Source organism: Anabrus simplex, chromosome 13 (genome assembly GCF_040414725.1).
Source record: "Anabrus simplex isolate iqAnaSimp1 chromosome 13, ASM4041472v1, whole genome shotgun sequence".
Classification (NCBI taxonomy): Eukaryota; Metazoa; Arthropoda; class Insecta; order Orthoptera; family Tettigoniidae; genus Anabrus; species Anabrus simplex.
The window spans coordinates 52,995,688-53,011,197 of NC_090277.1; the positions used below are offsets into that span (position 1 = coordinate 52,995,688).

The 15,510-nt window shown below is 39.4% G+C and overlaps 1 protein-coding gene across 1 annotated transcript in view; it reads right to left on the reverse strand.

Moving 5' to 3' along the window:
• LOC136885056 (neurobeachin-like protein 1) overlaps positions 1–15,510 on the reverse strand; it is a 398,107-nt gene that overhangs the window by 341,313 nt on the left and 41,284 nt on the right. The window contains exons 10-11 of the mRNA XM_067157452.2: positions 10,398–10,694; positions 7,616–7,715 (exon numbers count right to left, since the gene is read on the reverse strand). Of these exons, the coding sequence (XP_067013553.2) occupies positions 7,616–7,715; positions 10,398–10,694 (397 nt within the window). The remainder of the gene's footprint in view (positions 1–7,615; positions 7,716–10,397; positions 10,695–15,510) is intronic.

Sequence of the window (15,510 nt, forward strand, 5' to 3'; positions counted from 1 at the left end):
ATAACAAGGTGTCCATGAGAACCAAGATGTCTCTGTATAAGTCATACCTTGTGCCCATTTTCACATACAGTCTCGAAACATGTACACTGAAAGAGAGAGAAGTTAGTAAACTGTAGGCATGTGAATGAAGTTTTTACGAACTACCCTGCAGAAAAAAGGTAAGGACCATGTAAGGAAAGATTACATCAGAATGAAACAGGAAGTGGACTCGACAGAAGAGAAGCTAAGAACTTTGAAACTAAGATGGTATGTTTGTTAAGAAGGAAGCCATACTTTCCAGTATCGACTTAAACGTAACCTAAAGATTTCCAGTCTGTTGAACACACAAATTAAATATAATTACACTAAAACATAGCTGTAAACAAACACATTATTAAACAAGGAATGACATGATAAATAAATAGCAGGAAAATTAATCACCCAAAATTATCAGTGTTTCGCCCAAGTGCAGCATGAGCTCATGAGTTAGATACTGAAACTTCCCAAGACACTAGCCGGCTGGCACGCCAACAGTGACACCACTGCAAGCTATCATGTGATAAGCACAAATGCAGTGCTGATGTACCAGGGGAGGATTACATCTCCACTTGCTATACATGCCCTCCCAAGCTAGCATACCCCTTTACTATTCTTTTCTTTCTTTTTTCTTTCTTTCCGTTCTCCTTCACTATTTAGGTTGAACATGTTGTGCCCCCAACCCAAGGTAACTGAACAGAATTCTTCACCTCATACAGCGGATGATATGACAGCTGCTGGACTTCAGCAACGTAACAGGGGAAGCAGACAATGCAGAAGTCTTCAGGAGGAGGAAAACAAAGAGAACAGTGCAGAGGAAAACCATTACCCTCAAATCCTACTACTACAGTCAAGCGTACCAGCTAGCGCATAATTTAAGACAGTATTTGTGCTATTTATGAGTGCTTAGCTATTGTAAATATTGATTCTAATAAACAATCTTTCTACAATTTTAAATGAAAAATAAAATAAAAATTTGACAATTTAATCCTCATTCTCCTTTGCCCTCATCCAGCTCCTGCCAGGTCAGGGCGTTTATGATACCTCTCTGCCTTCCTCTCTCTTTCCACCATTGAATGAAAACCTACAACCTGTTTTCCAGTCAGTGACCAGGTCAGGAATGGAATGAATGAAGCCCACATCTAGCGGCGAGGATAGGAAGCGTGCCGGCTGCCAGTCGCACTCCTCTGGGGCAATGATTAATGAATGACAGATGAAATGAAATGATATTTGAGAGTTGCTGGAATGAAAGATGACAGGGAAAACCGGAGTACCTGGAGAAAAGCCTGTCCCTCCTCCGCTTCACCCAGCACAAATCTCACATGGAGTGACCGGGATTTGAACCACGGAACCCAGTCAAGGTTTCTTCTTCTTGCACTCCTCTTTATTGAATCGAACAACCTTGTCCTAGGTCTCCCTCTATCTCTCTAACTCGAACTTCACCTCGATCATCTGTTTTGGTATTCATTTATCCTCCATCTTCTTTACATGTCCAAACCACCTACATTGTTGTTGTTTTTCTTCTTTTTTTACGATGTGCTTTACGTGACACCAACACAGACAAGAAAAGGGCTAGGAGTGGAAACGAAGTTTCTTAACCCCATGGCACTAAAGCCCTGAAGGACCTTGGACTACCAAGCGACCTCTGCTCAGCCCGAAGGCCTGCAAATTACGAGGTGTCGTGTGGTCAATCCTCTCGGCCGTTATTCTTGGCTTTCTAGACCGGGGCCGCTATCTCATCGTCAGATAGCTCCTCAATTATAATCATGTAGGCTGAGTGGAACTCGAACTAGCCCGCAGATCCAGGTAAAAATCCCTGACATGGCCAGGAATCGAACCCGGGGCCTCCGCGTAAGAGGCAGGCATGCTAACCTTACACCACGGGACCGGAAATGAAACATCCATGGCCTTAATTAAGGTGCAGCCCCAGCATTTGTCTGTTGTGAAAATGGGAAACCATGGAAAATAATCTTCAGTGGGTTTGAACCCACAATCTCCCAAATGCAAGCTCGCAGGTTTGTGCCCCTAGTTTACTCCTATCTATTTTCTCATTTAGGTTTCCCATTCAACACCACCTTTTTCACAGTTTCGTTTCTCAATTTTATTTTTTTTTATTTTTTTTTTTTTTTCCCCTATCATTCTTCTTAGCTATTTAATTTTGCTGGCCTGAATTCTACTCTTCACCTTACCTGTCACTGTCCAGGTTTCAGACACATAAGTCAATAGGGGTGCAGGTCAGGATCATCCTGCTACCATATGTGACAATAGACGGTACTTCCTACTTGAAACTGTCTGGCTGAGGGTCAAGTGGCCATTATCAAACCTCATACACTAGGGTTGAAGGAGCCCTGCCTTTAGAGGCCAGGTGAAGCCTTTGTGTAGGAAATGTCACAAATTCACCAGAAAGGAGAACATAGTGACAGATGGCAGAAGAGGATTCCAGTCCCAATAGCAGATAAAACGGAGGATCTTTCTCCTGTCAGCAACGTCTGTACTTCAGTGAAGCGGTTGCTAAAGATGTCTATACTCCTGAGGAGCGGCATAAAGTTGCAGCTGACAGTAGGTATAAGAAATGCTTCTAGGAATGGCATAATTCTTAGCATACCCCAGATGCTAAGAATTTAGAGCCTAATTTATTTTTCAGATTTTACACTTAGTTCATCCCAGATTTTAATGTTAATTGTGTGTTTGTACATTAGTTTTTATGTCAATTGTGTGTTTTTACATTTGTTTAGTTATTAGATGTATTACATTACAGCTGAAGATGGCCAGCCAAGGCCGAAACTAGTCCCTAGTTTAGTAATGTAATTCAATAATATTGCATAATATAGTATTGAAAAAGGTGGACCATACGACAAATTTAATTATTATTATTGTGATCACAAATCAATACGGATCAAAACCATGAAGTTTATATCCTATGGTTAATCTATATATATAAAATAGCTTGTCCTGACTGACTGACTGACTGACTGACTGACTGACTCATCATCGCCGAGCCAAAACTACTGGACATAAAGAAATGAAATTTTGGGGATATATTCACATTATGATGTAGGTGCTCGCTAAGAGAGGATTTTTGGATATTCCTTCGGTAAGGGGGTGAAAAGGGGGGGGTGAAATTTTAAAATGAGTGTATCTATATCTCAAAACTTTAAACGTTTATAGATGTGAAAATTGGTATTTAGAATCTTCTTTAAAAATAAGGAAACACGTATTTTTTTTTTCTTCAGAAAATCCCAATAGGAGGGGTGAAAAAGGGTGAAAATGGGGGAAAATGGGTTGAATGCCTTTATTCAGGATACCGGTACTTATATATCAGAAACTGAAGATATTACAGACCTCAAAATTGGTACTTTTGATCTCTTTTAAAAATAAAGAAACACGTATTTTTTTGTTTTTGGAAAATCCAATTAATGGGAGGGTGAAAAGGGGGTGAATTTTTAAAATGAGTGAATCTATATCTCGAAACTTTTAAAGTTTGCTGATGTAAAAATTGATATTTAGAATCTTCATTAAAAATAAAGAAACACGTATTTTTTTGTTTTCGGAAAATCGCAATAGGGGGAGTGAAAAGGGGTGAAAATGGGTTGAATGCCTTTAATGAGGCTACTTATATCTCAGAACCTGAAGATATTACAGACCTGAAAATTGGTGTTAGGGATCTCCTTTAAAAATAAAGAAACACGTATTTTTTGTTTGTGGAAAATCAAATATTGGGGGGTGAAAAGGGGGGGTGAATTTTTTAAAATGAGTGCGTCTACATCTTAAAACTTTAAAATTTACAGATGTCAAAGTTGGTAGTTAGAATCTCCTCTAAAAATAAAGGAACACGTATTTTTTGTTTCCTGTAAATCCTAATGGGAGGGGTGTAAAAGGGGTGAAAAATGGGTTGAATGCCTTTAATGGGGATACATATATCTCAGAAACGAAAGATATTACAGAACTGAAAATTTGTATATGGGATCTCCTTTAAAAATAAAGAAACACGTAATTCTTAGTTTTTGGGAAATCCAATTAATGGCGGTTAAACAGGAGTGACAAATTGGGGTGAATTTTTTGAAAGACTATATCTACAGAATATCTTGGAAACGTAAAATGTTACAGACGTAAAAAGTGGGTGTTTGGAATCTCCTGTAAATGTAAATAAACACAGGTAATTTGTTTTTGGAAACTCCACTTAAGGGGAACTCAAAAGGGGTGAAATTTTAAAATGAGAATTTTTACAGTAGGCCTATATCTAAAAAAAACTTAACATGTTACAGAAGTGAAGGTATTTTTTATCTCTATTAAACATAAACGTGTGTTTTTAGTTTTCGGAAATACCACTTGGGTGGAGGGGGGTGGTAAAAGTGACTGAAAATGGTGTTGAATTCTTTTAATTAGGCTACTGATATCACAAAAATGAAGACGTTACAGACGTGAAATTTGATATTTGCAATCTGCTTTAAAAGTAAAGAAACACGTATTCTCGGAAAATCCAATGAAGGGGGGGGGGGGGGAAGAATTGAAAAATTAATTGGCTTAATTGTATGAGAATACATCTAATAAAAACTAAAGTTGTTACAGATGTGAAAATTCGTATTTGGATCTCCTTTAAAAACAAAGAAAAGCGCGTTTTGGTGGGGAAACCATCTTGGAGGGCGGGAGTGTAAAGGAGTTGAATTCCTTTCATGAGGACACATAAATCAAAAACTAAAGAAGTTAGAGTAGTGATCATTGGTATTTAAGAAGATCCTTTACTATTAAAGAAACAAGTATTTTTTGCGGGAAAATTCACTTAGGGGGGGGGGGGAGTATTGTGCTATGAAGTGCAGAAAGTAAATTATTTTTATTGGGATACTTATATCTCAAAACTGAAGGTAATAGACGTGAACATTGGTGTTTGGAATCTCCCTTGAACATAAAGAAACAAGCATTCTTTTAACTTTTTTTTGGGGGGGGGGGGCGTGGCGGTAAATAAACTTAACGGCGGTGGGAGTAGAAGGAGGTGAGACCAATTGATTTTACTGTTATTAATGTACTTATAAGGATCCTCCGTTGCTCAGGCGGCAGCGCGCCGGCCTCTCACAGCTGGGTTCCGTGGTTCAAATCCCGGTCACTCCATATGACATTCGTGCTGGACAAAACGGAGGCGGGACAGGTTTTTCTCCGGATACTCCGGTTTTCCCTGTCATCATTCATCCCAGCAACACATAATAGTAATAATAATAATAAGAAGAAGAAGAAGAACATTATTAATAATAATAATAATAATAATAATAATAATAATAATAATAATAATAATAATAATAATAATGTTCCGGACCGTCGTCAAATGTGCGGACCGCGCTGGAAACGGCTCTTGGACGTGTAATGACTAAGAATGCAGTCCGGCCGCGGGTTCAGTGCCGCCAAGGCACCCAATATGACACCACACCGGATCTCCTGAAGGATTTTATCCATATTAAAAATGATTATAGGAAAAGATGGCAAAGATTTACGGACCCATCTGACCGGGAGGAATACCTGAGCCTAGCCCGGGAAGTACGAAATCGATTGCTGGAAAGGAAGATTGAAAATGGGAGGAAACTTGCCGTAAAATAATAGAAAACCAGTCAGATCGGGAATTTTGGTGGATTCTCGCAGGAAACGAGTCAGATCGCGAATTTCGTCGGATTATATATCTAGAACAATAAGCATTCAATTATAAATACCGTAGCGAAGCACGGGTATCTTGCTAGTTTAGTATAAGTGATGACAATATCATTTTGTATTCTGCTCATGTTTAGCCTAAAAAGAATTAATTGCTAATCAAAATAAAATAAATTTTTTTTAATAAATACCCATACAAGTTTAAAAACAAGAAAGGCTTTGTACAATCCTTTGTCTGGAGTGTACTACTTTATGGTTGAGAGAGTTGGACTATTAGAAAAAAGGAGAGAGATTCATTGGAAGCAACTGATATGTGGATTTGGAGGAAAATGACGAGGGCATGATGGACTGAAAAAAAAAAGCGAGATGTTCTAAAGGAAATCAATGAACAAAGGAGTCTGATAAAGGACATGGAAAGAAGGTAGATAAAACTTGAGGGTCATATCCCGAGACATAATGACTTCCTGGTAAACATCTCAGAAGGAAAAATACTAGGAAAGAAAGGAAAAGGAAGACATATGTCCTGGGATATAAAAACAACAAGGAAGTGAAGCCAAGAGCAGGATTGAGAGGAGAATGGTTGCAACGACAAGGCTTAGCGTTTAGTGTCTGATGATGAATCAAACCTGGGTAAGTGATACCACATAGCTAAGTAATATTTTTCTTATTTTTACATTCCTTTTTAATGCATATTTGAAAGCCAAACATAATGGTCGAGAGGATTCATCGTGCTGACCACACGATACCTCGTAATCTGCACGCCTTCAGGCTGAGCAGCGGTCGCTTGGTAGGCCAAGGCCCTTCAAGGGCTATAGTGCCATGGCAGGGGGAGGGGTTTAATGTATATTTGGTAATAATTAAACCTTCTTTCTTTAATACTTGACATTTTTTTACAAGTAATAAAATAGCAATAAAGTTATAACAGTGGAGAAAGAGACAGAAAATGAATCGTTAGTACCAAGGGACAAAACCTTGAGGTTGGAAAATACTTCAAATACTGTATTTATGTGAGTAATACCTGCAATTTATTTTTTAAATTGAGACACGAAATTGGGGTACGGGTTTTAGTTGAGTCAATGTTGCCAATTTTTTTTTTTCCAAATCAGCCTTCCTAAAGTTAGGGTGCAGGGAGCAAATAATACCTGCATATTTTTTTAAAATATTGAGGCACGAATTTGGGGTGCAGGTTTTGAGTCAATGTGGGCATTTTTTTTTTTTTTTTCCAAAATCAGCCTTCCTAAAGTTAGGGTGCAGGGATTATTCGCATAAATACGGTATTTGGGAAGTGAAATAATGCAAGATGCAAGGTTGGATAAGGATATCAGCAGAAGGGTACAAGTAGGAAATACTTTATACCAGAATGTAAGGAACCTGGTGAGGAACAGAGAAGTTCCTATGAAATGTAAAGAGATAATGTACAAGATGTACTATACCCCTGTATTAATGTATGCATCAGAGACTTGTACTGTGAAAGCAAGAAATGAGAGTAAAATTCAGGCCAGTGAGATGAAGTTCCTGAGGAGTGTGGTAGGGAAGACAAGGAGAGACAGAGTAAGAAATGCTGAGGTCAGAAAAGAGATAGGGGTGGTAAAACTGACCGAGGATGGAGAAGTATAAACTGCAATGGTTTGGACATGTTATGAGGATGGAGGAGGGAAGGATACCAAAACAAGTTTTGGAGGCTGAGATAGAAGGAAAGAGGGCAAAAGGGAGGCCGAGAGCAAGATGGATGGACTCTGTCAAAAACAGTGCAAGAAAAAGAAGACTGGACTGGAATACAATTACTGAAGAGGAGTGGTGGAAGGAGACGCAATGGTAGAGAAGTGCCATCAACACCCCGACCTGGCAGGAGCTGGACAAGGGGAAATGAAAATGATGATGGTGAAATAATAAAATCATTGAAAACTTCGAATTGCTCATAAAAATAAGCTCTTAAAAATTGAAGGACTGTGGTGAACGTTCTTACCTCCTTCATTTTGGATATCAAAGTAACTGTGACAGCATATGTGGTCATCTCTCCTAGCCACAGAAGACACAGCGTGAAGTAAGTGCATTCTGTATGGAAACTGGAAATTAAAACATGTAACACTATAGTTCCATTTCAACACTGTGCTTATTCTGATAGCTAACAATATGTGGCATTAAACAGAGATGGGTGAGCAATGCATTGCCACAGACTCACAGACTGACCAGGTTTCTGCCAGCACTTATACCTAAGATTCTAACAGTCCATCTCCAAACAAATGCTGGGTTGTTTTCTAACTTACCAGAACAGTACATTTAAAAACAACCTAGGCTATAATCATACTTTTACAATGTTCATGATAAGCAATCACTTTGTAAGTTAATATAAACTACTGTCACAGATTTAACCCTTTACCATTTCTAACGCTGCAGAGCGCTCGAGTTTTATGACTCGTCTGGCATGCTGAATGCTCCGAAGTACTTTGTCACACATCCAGCCAATAGAAGTGTGTTGATAGAAGTATTGAAGGGTCTTCTGAAACTACACTGCATTCCCATGAATTGTAACTGAGAGATTCCCCATCCTTTCAATATATTTATTATTGTTTTGTTTAATTATGTGTTCTTGATATAGAAAATAAATAATAAATGTATTGAAAAGGTGGAAAATCTCTCAATTACAACTGATTTAACATCAATACGGATTCTTGACAATGAAGTTTGTAAATTACATTCCCATGGCTGAGCAAGCTCTCAACACCTTACTGACAGTTTATAAACATCGTATTCCAGTTAGAGATTATCCATGTTCGAGTTCACACCATGTCATCTACTTATCTTGGAGTAGTGTCGAAACATTTGAAAAAATGCAAAACTGGAGGTATATTAGAATTTAGTGGAGATAGTGAACTTTAATAGTGGTTCAGAATTGTATTCTGATGAATGTGATAGTGATAATGATTCCGAGAATCATGAAAATCGTGAACAAAGCCTGTGTGAAGTCCAAGGGAGAGGGCAACAAAAGAATGTTATTAGTGTCATCTGGAGTTGTGATAAATGTTTTGATGAACTGGAAATATGGGAAATACTGTAATGGGAAATCAATAAGGTGCTGAGAGCTGGCTGAGTCATGGGAATGCAGTGTGGTTTCAGAAGAACCTTCAATACTTCTATCAACAGACTTCTAATGATTGCATGTGTGAAGAGTGCTTTGGAGGGTTCAGCAAGGTGGGCAAGTCTAAAACTAGAGCATTCTGGAGCATTAGGGACAACAAAGGGTTAAATCTCTGATAATCATAATTACCCTTCCAGGAGGTCAGAATTTTTTTTTTTTTAATAATTATGTATGGGATAGGAATTTTATGAGCTTGTAGCAAAGCATACAATTCTTCATGCCAAATATTTACAAAGAGAAAATTGCACTGTTAATACTACCTAAGAAGACGCTAACACTGATAAAATAAGAGCCTATGTAGGTGTTCTAATTTATATGGCCTTGGGTGTTCTACCTGAAATTGACTGTTACTTCCTAGGAGACTTTTGCGTGTGCCCGTTAGTAAGGCAGGCAACGACACTGAAATGTAATGAACATGGCTCATTGTATGAACGTAAATAAATAAATTAATACTGGATTAAAGCCACTATATTTATTTAATGAAGCCGAGCTTTCAGCCAAATTGCATTGGCCTTCATCAGCGCATGTTAAGTTCTGCTTCTGACAGTGAACAAAGAAATTCAAAGAAACGTCGAAGTCGTGACCGTACTATCCACGGCCTACCCCACTAATTGGACTCAAGGATCGTCGTCCTGTGATTCACCACCCTCTGTCGATGGTTTCGTGAGTGCGTCCCGCTGTTCCATGATGGTGTTATGCATGTATTTCTGGTTTAGGAAACTTGGGCAATAATTAGATTCAAAATTAGGGCAAGAACAAATATATTCACACTGATCATTTTGAAATAAAATTACATTTGTGTCTTCATTCATTTGACTTCTATGTCATCATTTTCTTTATAGAGTGGCTTTTATACCATTGTGTCTATTGCCCCTGTCAGAAAACATGGTGTTTTTTTTTTTTTTTTTTTTTTTTTTTTGCAAGTTGCTTTACATCGCACTGACACAGATAGGTCTTATGGTGACGATGGGATAAGAAAGGGCTAGGAATGGGAAGGAGGTGACCATGGCCTTAATTAAGGTACAGCCCCAGCATTTGCCTGGAGTGAAAATGGGAAACCATGGAAAACCATCTTCAGGGCTGCCGACAGTGGGGTTCGAACCCACTATCTCCCGAATGCTGGATACTGGCCGCACTTAAGTGACTGCAGCTATCGAGCTTGGTCATGGTAATTCTGACCAGGCAGCAAACCTTAAATAGGGAACAACAAACAGTTAAGTGAACTGTACATAATTAACTGTCAAGCGTTTTTATTTTCCATAAAAGATGGTAATACCTTTGTAAGGAGTTTTAAAAGCTGCAAAATCAAGCTGTGATAAGACTTTATATAATTTGCTACAAAGAAAGTCAATCAAATCTAATGAAAAGGAAAAAAAAAACACCATGACATTATTTTCAGTAATTTCAGAGACATCTATATCTTTTAAACTCTCAAAATAGACTCAGTCCAGAACTGGCTCAATAAATGGCTTGAAGGAAAAAAATCAAGTTTATACTGGTAATTTTATGAAGAAACCCTGGGCTGTTAAGTGTAATAGATGGGAATTACTAAACTGCACAGTATTATTAACCTCTATTTTGCAATCTTCTAAAGAACATGCTTGCTTACCTTTTCTTCAGCATCTTCCCTCAAGAGCAAGAAGATTTCCTTCAGTTCGTGTGAAGCAACAGAATGCGAGGCCAAAACTTCTAGAAGTTTAATCAGTTCGTTAACAGCTTTTGCGCTAAGTTTCTGGTGCTCTTCAAGAGCTTGACAGATGGACAGAATTACACCTTTCTCACAGGCTAGGTATTTACTCTGGAGACTAGCTGTGCACAGTTGGTAGACAGAAATCGCAAGCCATAACTGATCTTCCTGGTCGACTTCAACTAGCCACTGGACTAGGAGCAGGAGAGCTTCTGCATTCTAGAAACATAAAGAAAGTAATAGCAATCACAGATAATGTCACTGGAAGTAAATGAGCATAGTTTTAACCCTTAATTAATCTGGAAATATGGAAATATCGTGTGTGTTATATGCTGAGTGGCTAAGAGACACAGGAAGGGATGTCCCATTAGAAATGTGCCGTGTATGAAGCTGAGTAGTCTGTCACAGACACCAGTGTCGTGAAGATGGCAACACGTTGCAAGTTAACCGACTCTGAACGTGGGATGATCATCAGCTCATGGCATACGGGTCATAGTATTGCGGAGGCCAATTCAAGTTTCCGAGGTCAACAGTGTCGAGGGTGGATCTTCAATATTGCAGAGAGAATGTTACCACCTGCATAAACCACTGCACGGGAAGACCACAGGTGTTTAACGATTGGACATCACATCACCTCCACAGAACCATACTGGATGTTCTACGGGCTATTGTGAGAGAGGTCACCACCCAGTTGAATGTTGGGAATCAGGAACCCATTACTAACAGTACTGTAAGGAGGCAACTGCACCGCATAGGCTTCACCAGCCAACGACCAACTCGAGTCTCTTTGCTGTCACCTCGACACTGAGCTCACTGGCATGCATGGGCCCACGAACATTGGCAGCGGACCGTGGAACAGTGGCGGTGTGTGGTATAATCTGATGAATCCCAGTTTCAGTTTTATCCAGTTGATGGGCGCGTGAGACTGTGGTGTATGCCCCACGAAGCTATGGATCCTGCATGTCAACAACGTTGTGTCCAGGCAGGAGCCGACTCAGTTCTGCTCTGGACGGCATTCTCGTGGTCACAATTAGGCCCCATTGTTCGACTGCAGGGGCGCTGACAGGTGCACGTTATGTGGACATTCTTTCAGACCATCTGCATCTCTTTCTGGCCCTAGAGTACCCTGATCAAGATGCCATGTTTCAACAGGACAATGTGCCATGGAACTGCCCTGTGGTGGCACGCAGGTGGTTGGAGGAGCACTCCAGTGAAGTTACGACCATGGATTGGACCTCCAGATCCCTTGATCTTAATACAATTGAGCATTTATTGGATGCTGTAGATGCTGGTGTACACTCCATGAACCCTGCACCAACTACCTAAAACCAATTGTGGGTAGCAGTCCAGATTCCTCCGGAACAGCTCCAACACCTTGTAGAGTCGTACTGCTGCCGTTTTGAAGGCTTGCGGAGGAGCAAATCGTTATTAACACCACTTTCAGTGTCTTCCCATGACTTTTGGCCACTCAGTGTATTTTATTTCTCATGAGCTTTGCTGGCAACAGAGATAACCGCCATGTCATGTACATTCCTCCCCCCCCCTCTCCCGCACTAATTGTTGCTAACTCCGCTTGTTACTTTCAATTAGAGAATGATTTTTGTCCCTTTTACCATTTTTACAATTTGCTTTACATCGCACCGACACAGACAGGTCTTATAGTAAAGATGGGACAGGAAAGGGCTAGGAGTAGGAAAGAAATGACTGTGGCCTCGATTAAGGTACAGCCCCAGCATTTGCCTGGTGTGAAAATGGGAAACCATGGAAAACAATCTTCAAGGCTGAAAACAACAGACTTCGAACCCACTATATCCCGAATGCAAACTGACAGGTACGTGAACCAAAGTGCACAGCACTCACTAGGAAAATTGATAACACAAATAATGAGAAATAGGAAAAGCTAAACTACATTACACGGTTACAATTGTTATGCATGGTGGAATTTAGGAAGCAACTTTAACCACAGAAGATCATCTGCCATCATATTTTCAAACTCCCAAGTCGAAAACCATGCACTGTCATTCAAAGACTCCAGTTGGAACAAGTACAAAAAAAAACATCAATCCAGTATCCAGCAGCAGAGTATCAGGAAGGTGCTGGAAACCCGGAGGGGTGTGTTGTAGGTACAGGAAAATGCAAATATGAAGAAATGAGAAAATTACACTTAACATCAAGAGATAACACGTATTTTTATTATTATTTATTTTACGCCCACAGTGGAGCACTGAAATCAATCTATATACAGTAAAGTCTTATGAATATTGGTTACCAATTTGGTTGATGTTTCTTCTTTTGTTCCCAGAAATGTTTCATTCTCTTTGATCTGGCTGCTCGTTCTTCGTCAGTTATGTTGTACTGTTTGCGTGTATAGGTCTTCAGTTTAAGTCTCACGTCATTATTTCTCAGGATTAACACATATTTTAAAAGAAATCAGACATTAACAAGATCAATGGAATTGGAATCGAGAGAACAACATGTATCAAAAGAGAGAGTTGAATCCTCATCTAAGAAAATGTTATGCAATTGGTCAAATCGGCTACAGAAAATTACAATTCAATAAAAGCCAAGCATGTGATATCAAAGCCGGACTGACTGGAGAGGGAAATAATTGGCATACTGTATTTATCGCAGCATAGATGGAATGTCCTCGAACAGTGGAGGCATGGAGCAGCTTCAAGAAAGTTTGATGACGTCAGTAGTCACATGTAAGAGGAGCCGATGGAAGCTCAGCATGGTTAGTAGGTTGCTGGGAGACGAAGATCGAAGTATTTCCTACCAGCGAAAATGAATACAAAGCTGAACTACCTATAAACAACATGTAGGGAATAGGGAATGGGTGAGTGAGGGGAGGGAGGTTGAATCCTGCATTGGTATTTATTTGAATTTAAGCTAAAGGGAAGCAATGGAACACAGTTCTTTGTTTAGGATTTTGTGTAATAATTTTGAAAGCAAGTCCTTGTCCACATGTCGTCGCACTATATCTTCCACAGGATTAGATTTAAATAATTGAAAATTAAGTTCTTGCTATAGAGGAATGAACAAGATATTACATAAAGAAAAGAACAAAGTACAAGTTGGAGCCTGAAGGGCAAAACGGGAGACAAGCTCCTAATGTTCAATGCTTCACTAAAACGTAACAGTTCGCTCACCCAGCATCACACGATGCACAAATCCAGTTGGTCAGAATTAAAAATGAATGTGCACAAGACACGCACGTCTGCCGAAGGTCCTCCACACAAGACCGCTATCAAAGCCGGACTGACCTGAGAGGGAAATAATTGGCATATTTATAGCAACATAGATGGATTGTCCTCAAACAGTGGAGGCATGGAGCAGCTTCAGGAAAGTTTGATGACGTCAGTAGTCACATATCAGAGAAGCCGATGGAAGCTCAGCATGGTTAGTAGGTTGCTGGGAGGCGAAAAAGGCGGTTATACGAGAGTGTTGAGCAGATAAAGAAATTTTTTTTGTTGCTATTTTAGGGAGCACGTTACACAATATATCGTAGGCATCCATTTCTGATCCAGAATTGACCAAAATTTCTGCAATATTGTCACTGGACAACTTGCTGGCAGCCATTTTTACTCATGGAGCCCTGCCTGACGGCACATGCGGTTACTGGCTACACAAGCAGTTTCCAATAGCTGCTGCGACCTAGTGTAATTTTTTGTAAGTACTTGAAACCCTATGCCACATGAATGAGTGGCGTTTGCTTAAACTGAAAACCTTCCATAATATAAACAGCTAAATATGAAAACAAATGGAGCTCAGGCTTCGTACACATGGGATTTTTTTTTTTGTGTGTGTGCTACTTGCTTTATGTCGCACCGGCACAGATAGGTCTTATGGGATAGGAAAGGCCTAGGAAAGGGAAGGTAGCGGCTGTGACCTTAATTAAGGTACAGCCCCAGCATTTGCCTGGTGTGAAAATGGGAAACTACGGAAAACCATCTTCAGGGCTGTCGACAGTGGGGTTCGAACTCACTATCTCCCAGATGCAAGCTCACAGCTGTGCGCCCCTAACCACACGGCCAACTCGCCTGGTGACACGGGAGTGTTAGCTGACAAGAGCGGTGTTCAGGCATTGGGAGGAAAGGGTAAGATGCACGGCATAGATGGTTGCAAGTTCCCTCGTGCCCTTTATTGATATTCCCCCTAACGAAAACTACCTACCGCTATCTTCAAATAGGGTACAGATACAGATGTCAACAACATTTGAGTGCATACACTTTGAGGAGGGAAAAGAATGAAATGTTATTGAAAATTTCTCTGGGCTTTTGAGATAATGATCTTCATGATAATGTTCCATACTGAAGACCTATACCGACATATGCAGCAGGCATATGGATAACAATAAACATTATGAAAGCAGAATCCTGTCGCGAACTTACAAGTTAGGTATTTCACAACAGTAGTTGCACGATCAGGGAAACAAATTAAATAAATCAGTACTAATTTTCCCAAAAGAAGATTGTAGCAAGCGTGGAAACAGCTAGGCTAAACAGAGGTCAGGTGGATAGAAAGAGAAATAATGCTTACTGACTAAAATCGTAATTCATTTTCAAATTACACCAAACTTTATTGAGAGAAAGTTGAATAATAGTAAGTAAATTTCAAATTCAGTCAGGCAAATAAAAGGGATAAAATTAATAAATGGTAATTAAAGATTAAGCTCAAATCCAGAGAGGAAAAATTAAAAGAAATTAAATTAATAAATTGTAATTAAAGATAAAGCTCAAATTCAATGAAGTAAAATCAAAGGAATTAAATTAATTATACGACCTTCAGGTTCTTTGAAATTAGAAACATGGAAACCAATTAAAAGGAAAAATAATCTGAGCTCACAAGCAGTACTTTCAAGAAATCTTCAGAGAGGGTAAACTAGGAATAGGTAATAACCGAAAGAAATGAATCTAAGAATGGGGTACTTAATTGATCACTAACAGTTTACTAAAAGGGAAATAGAATCACAGGGAAAATTAAAATGCAAACAAACAAAAGAACCACGCGAACTTGATACCAAAATACTGTTGGA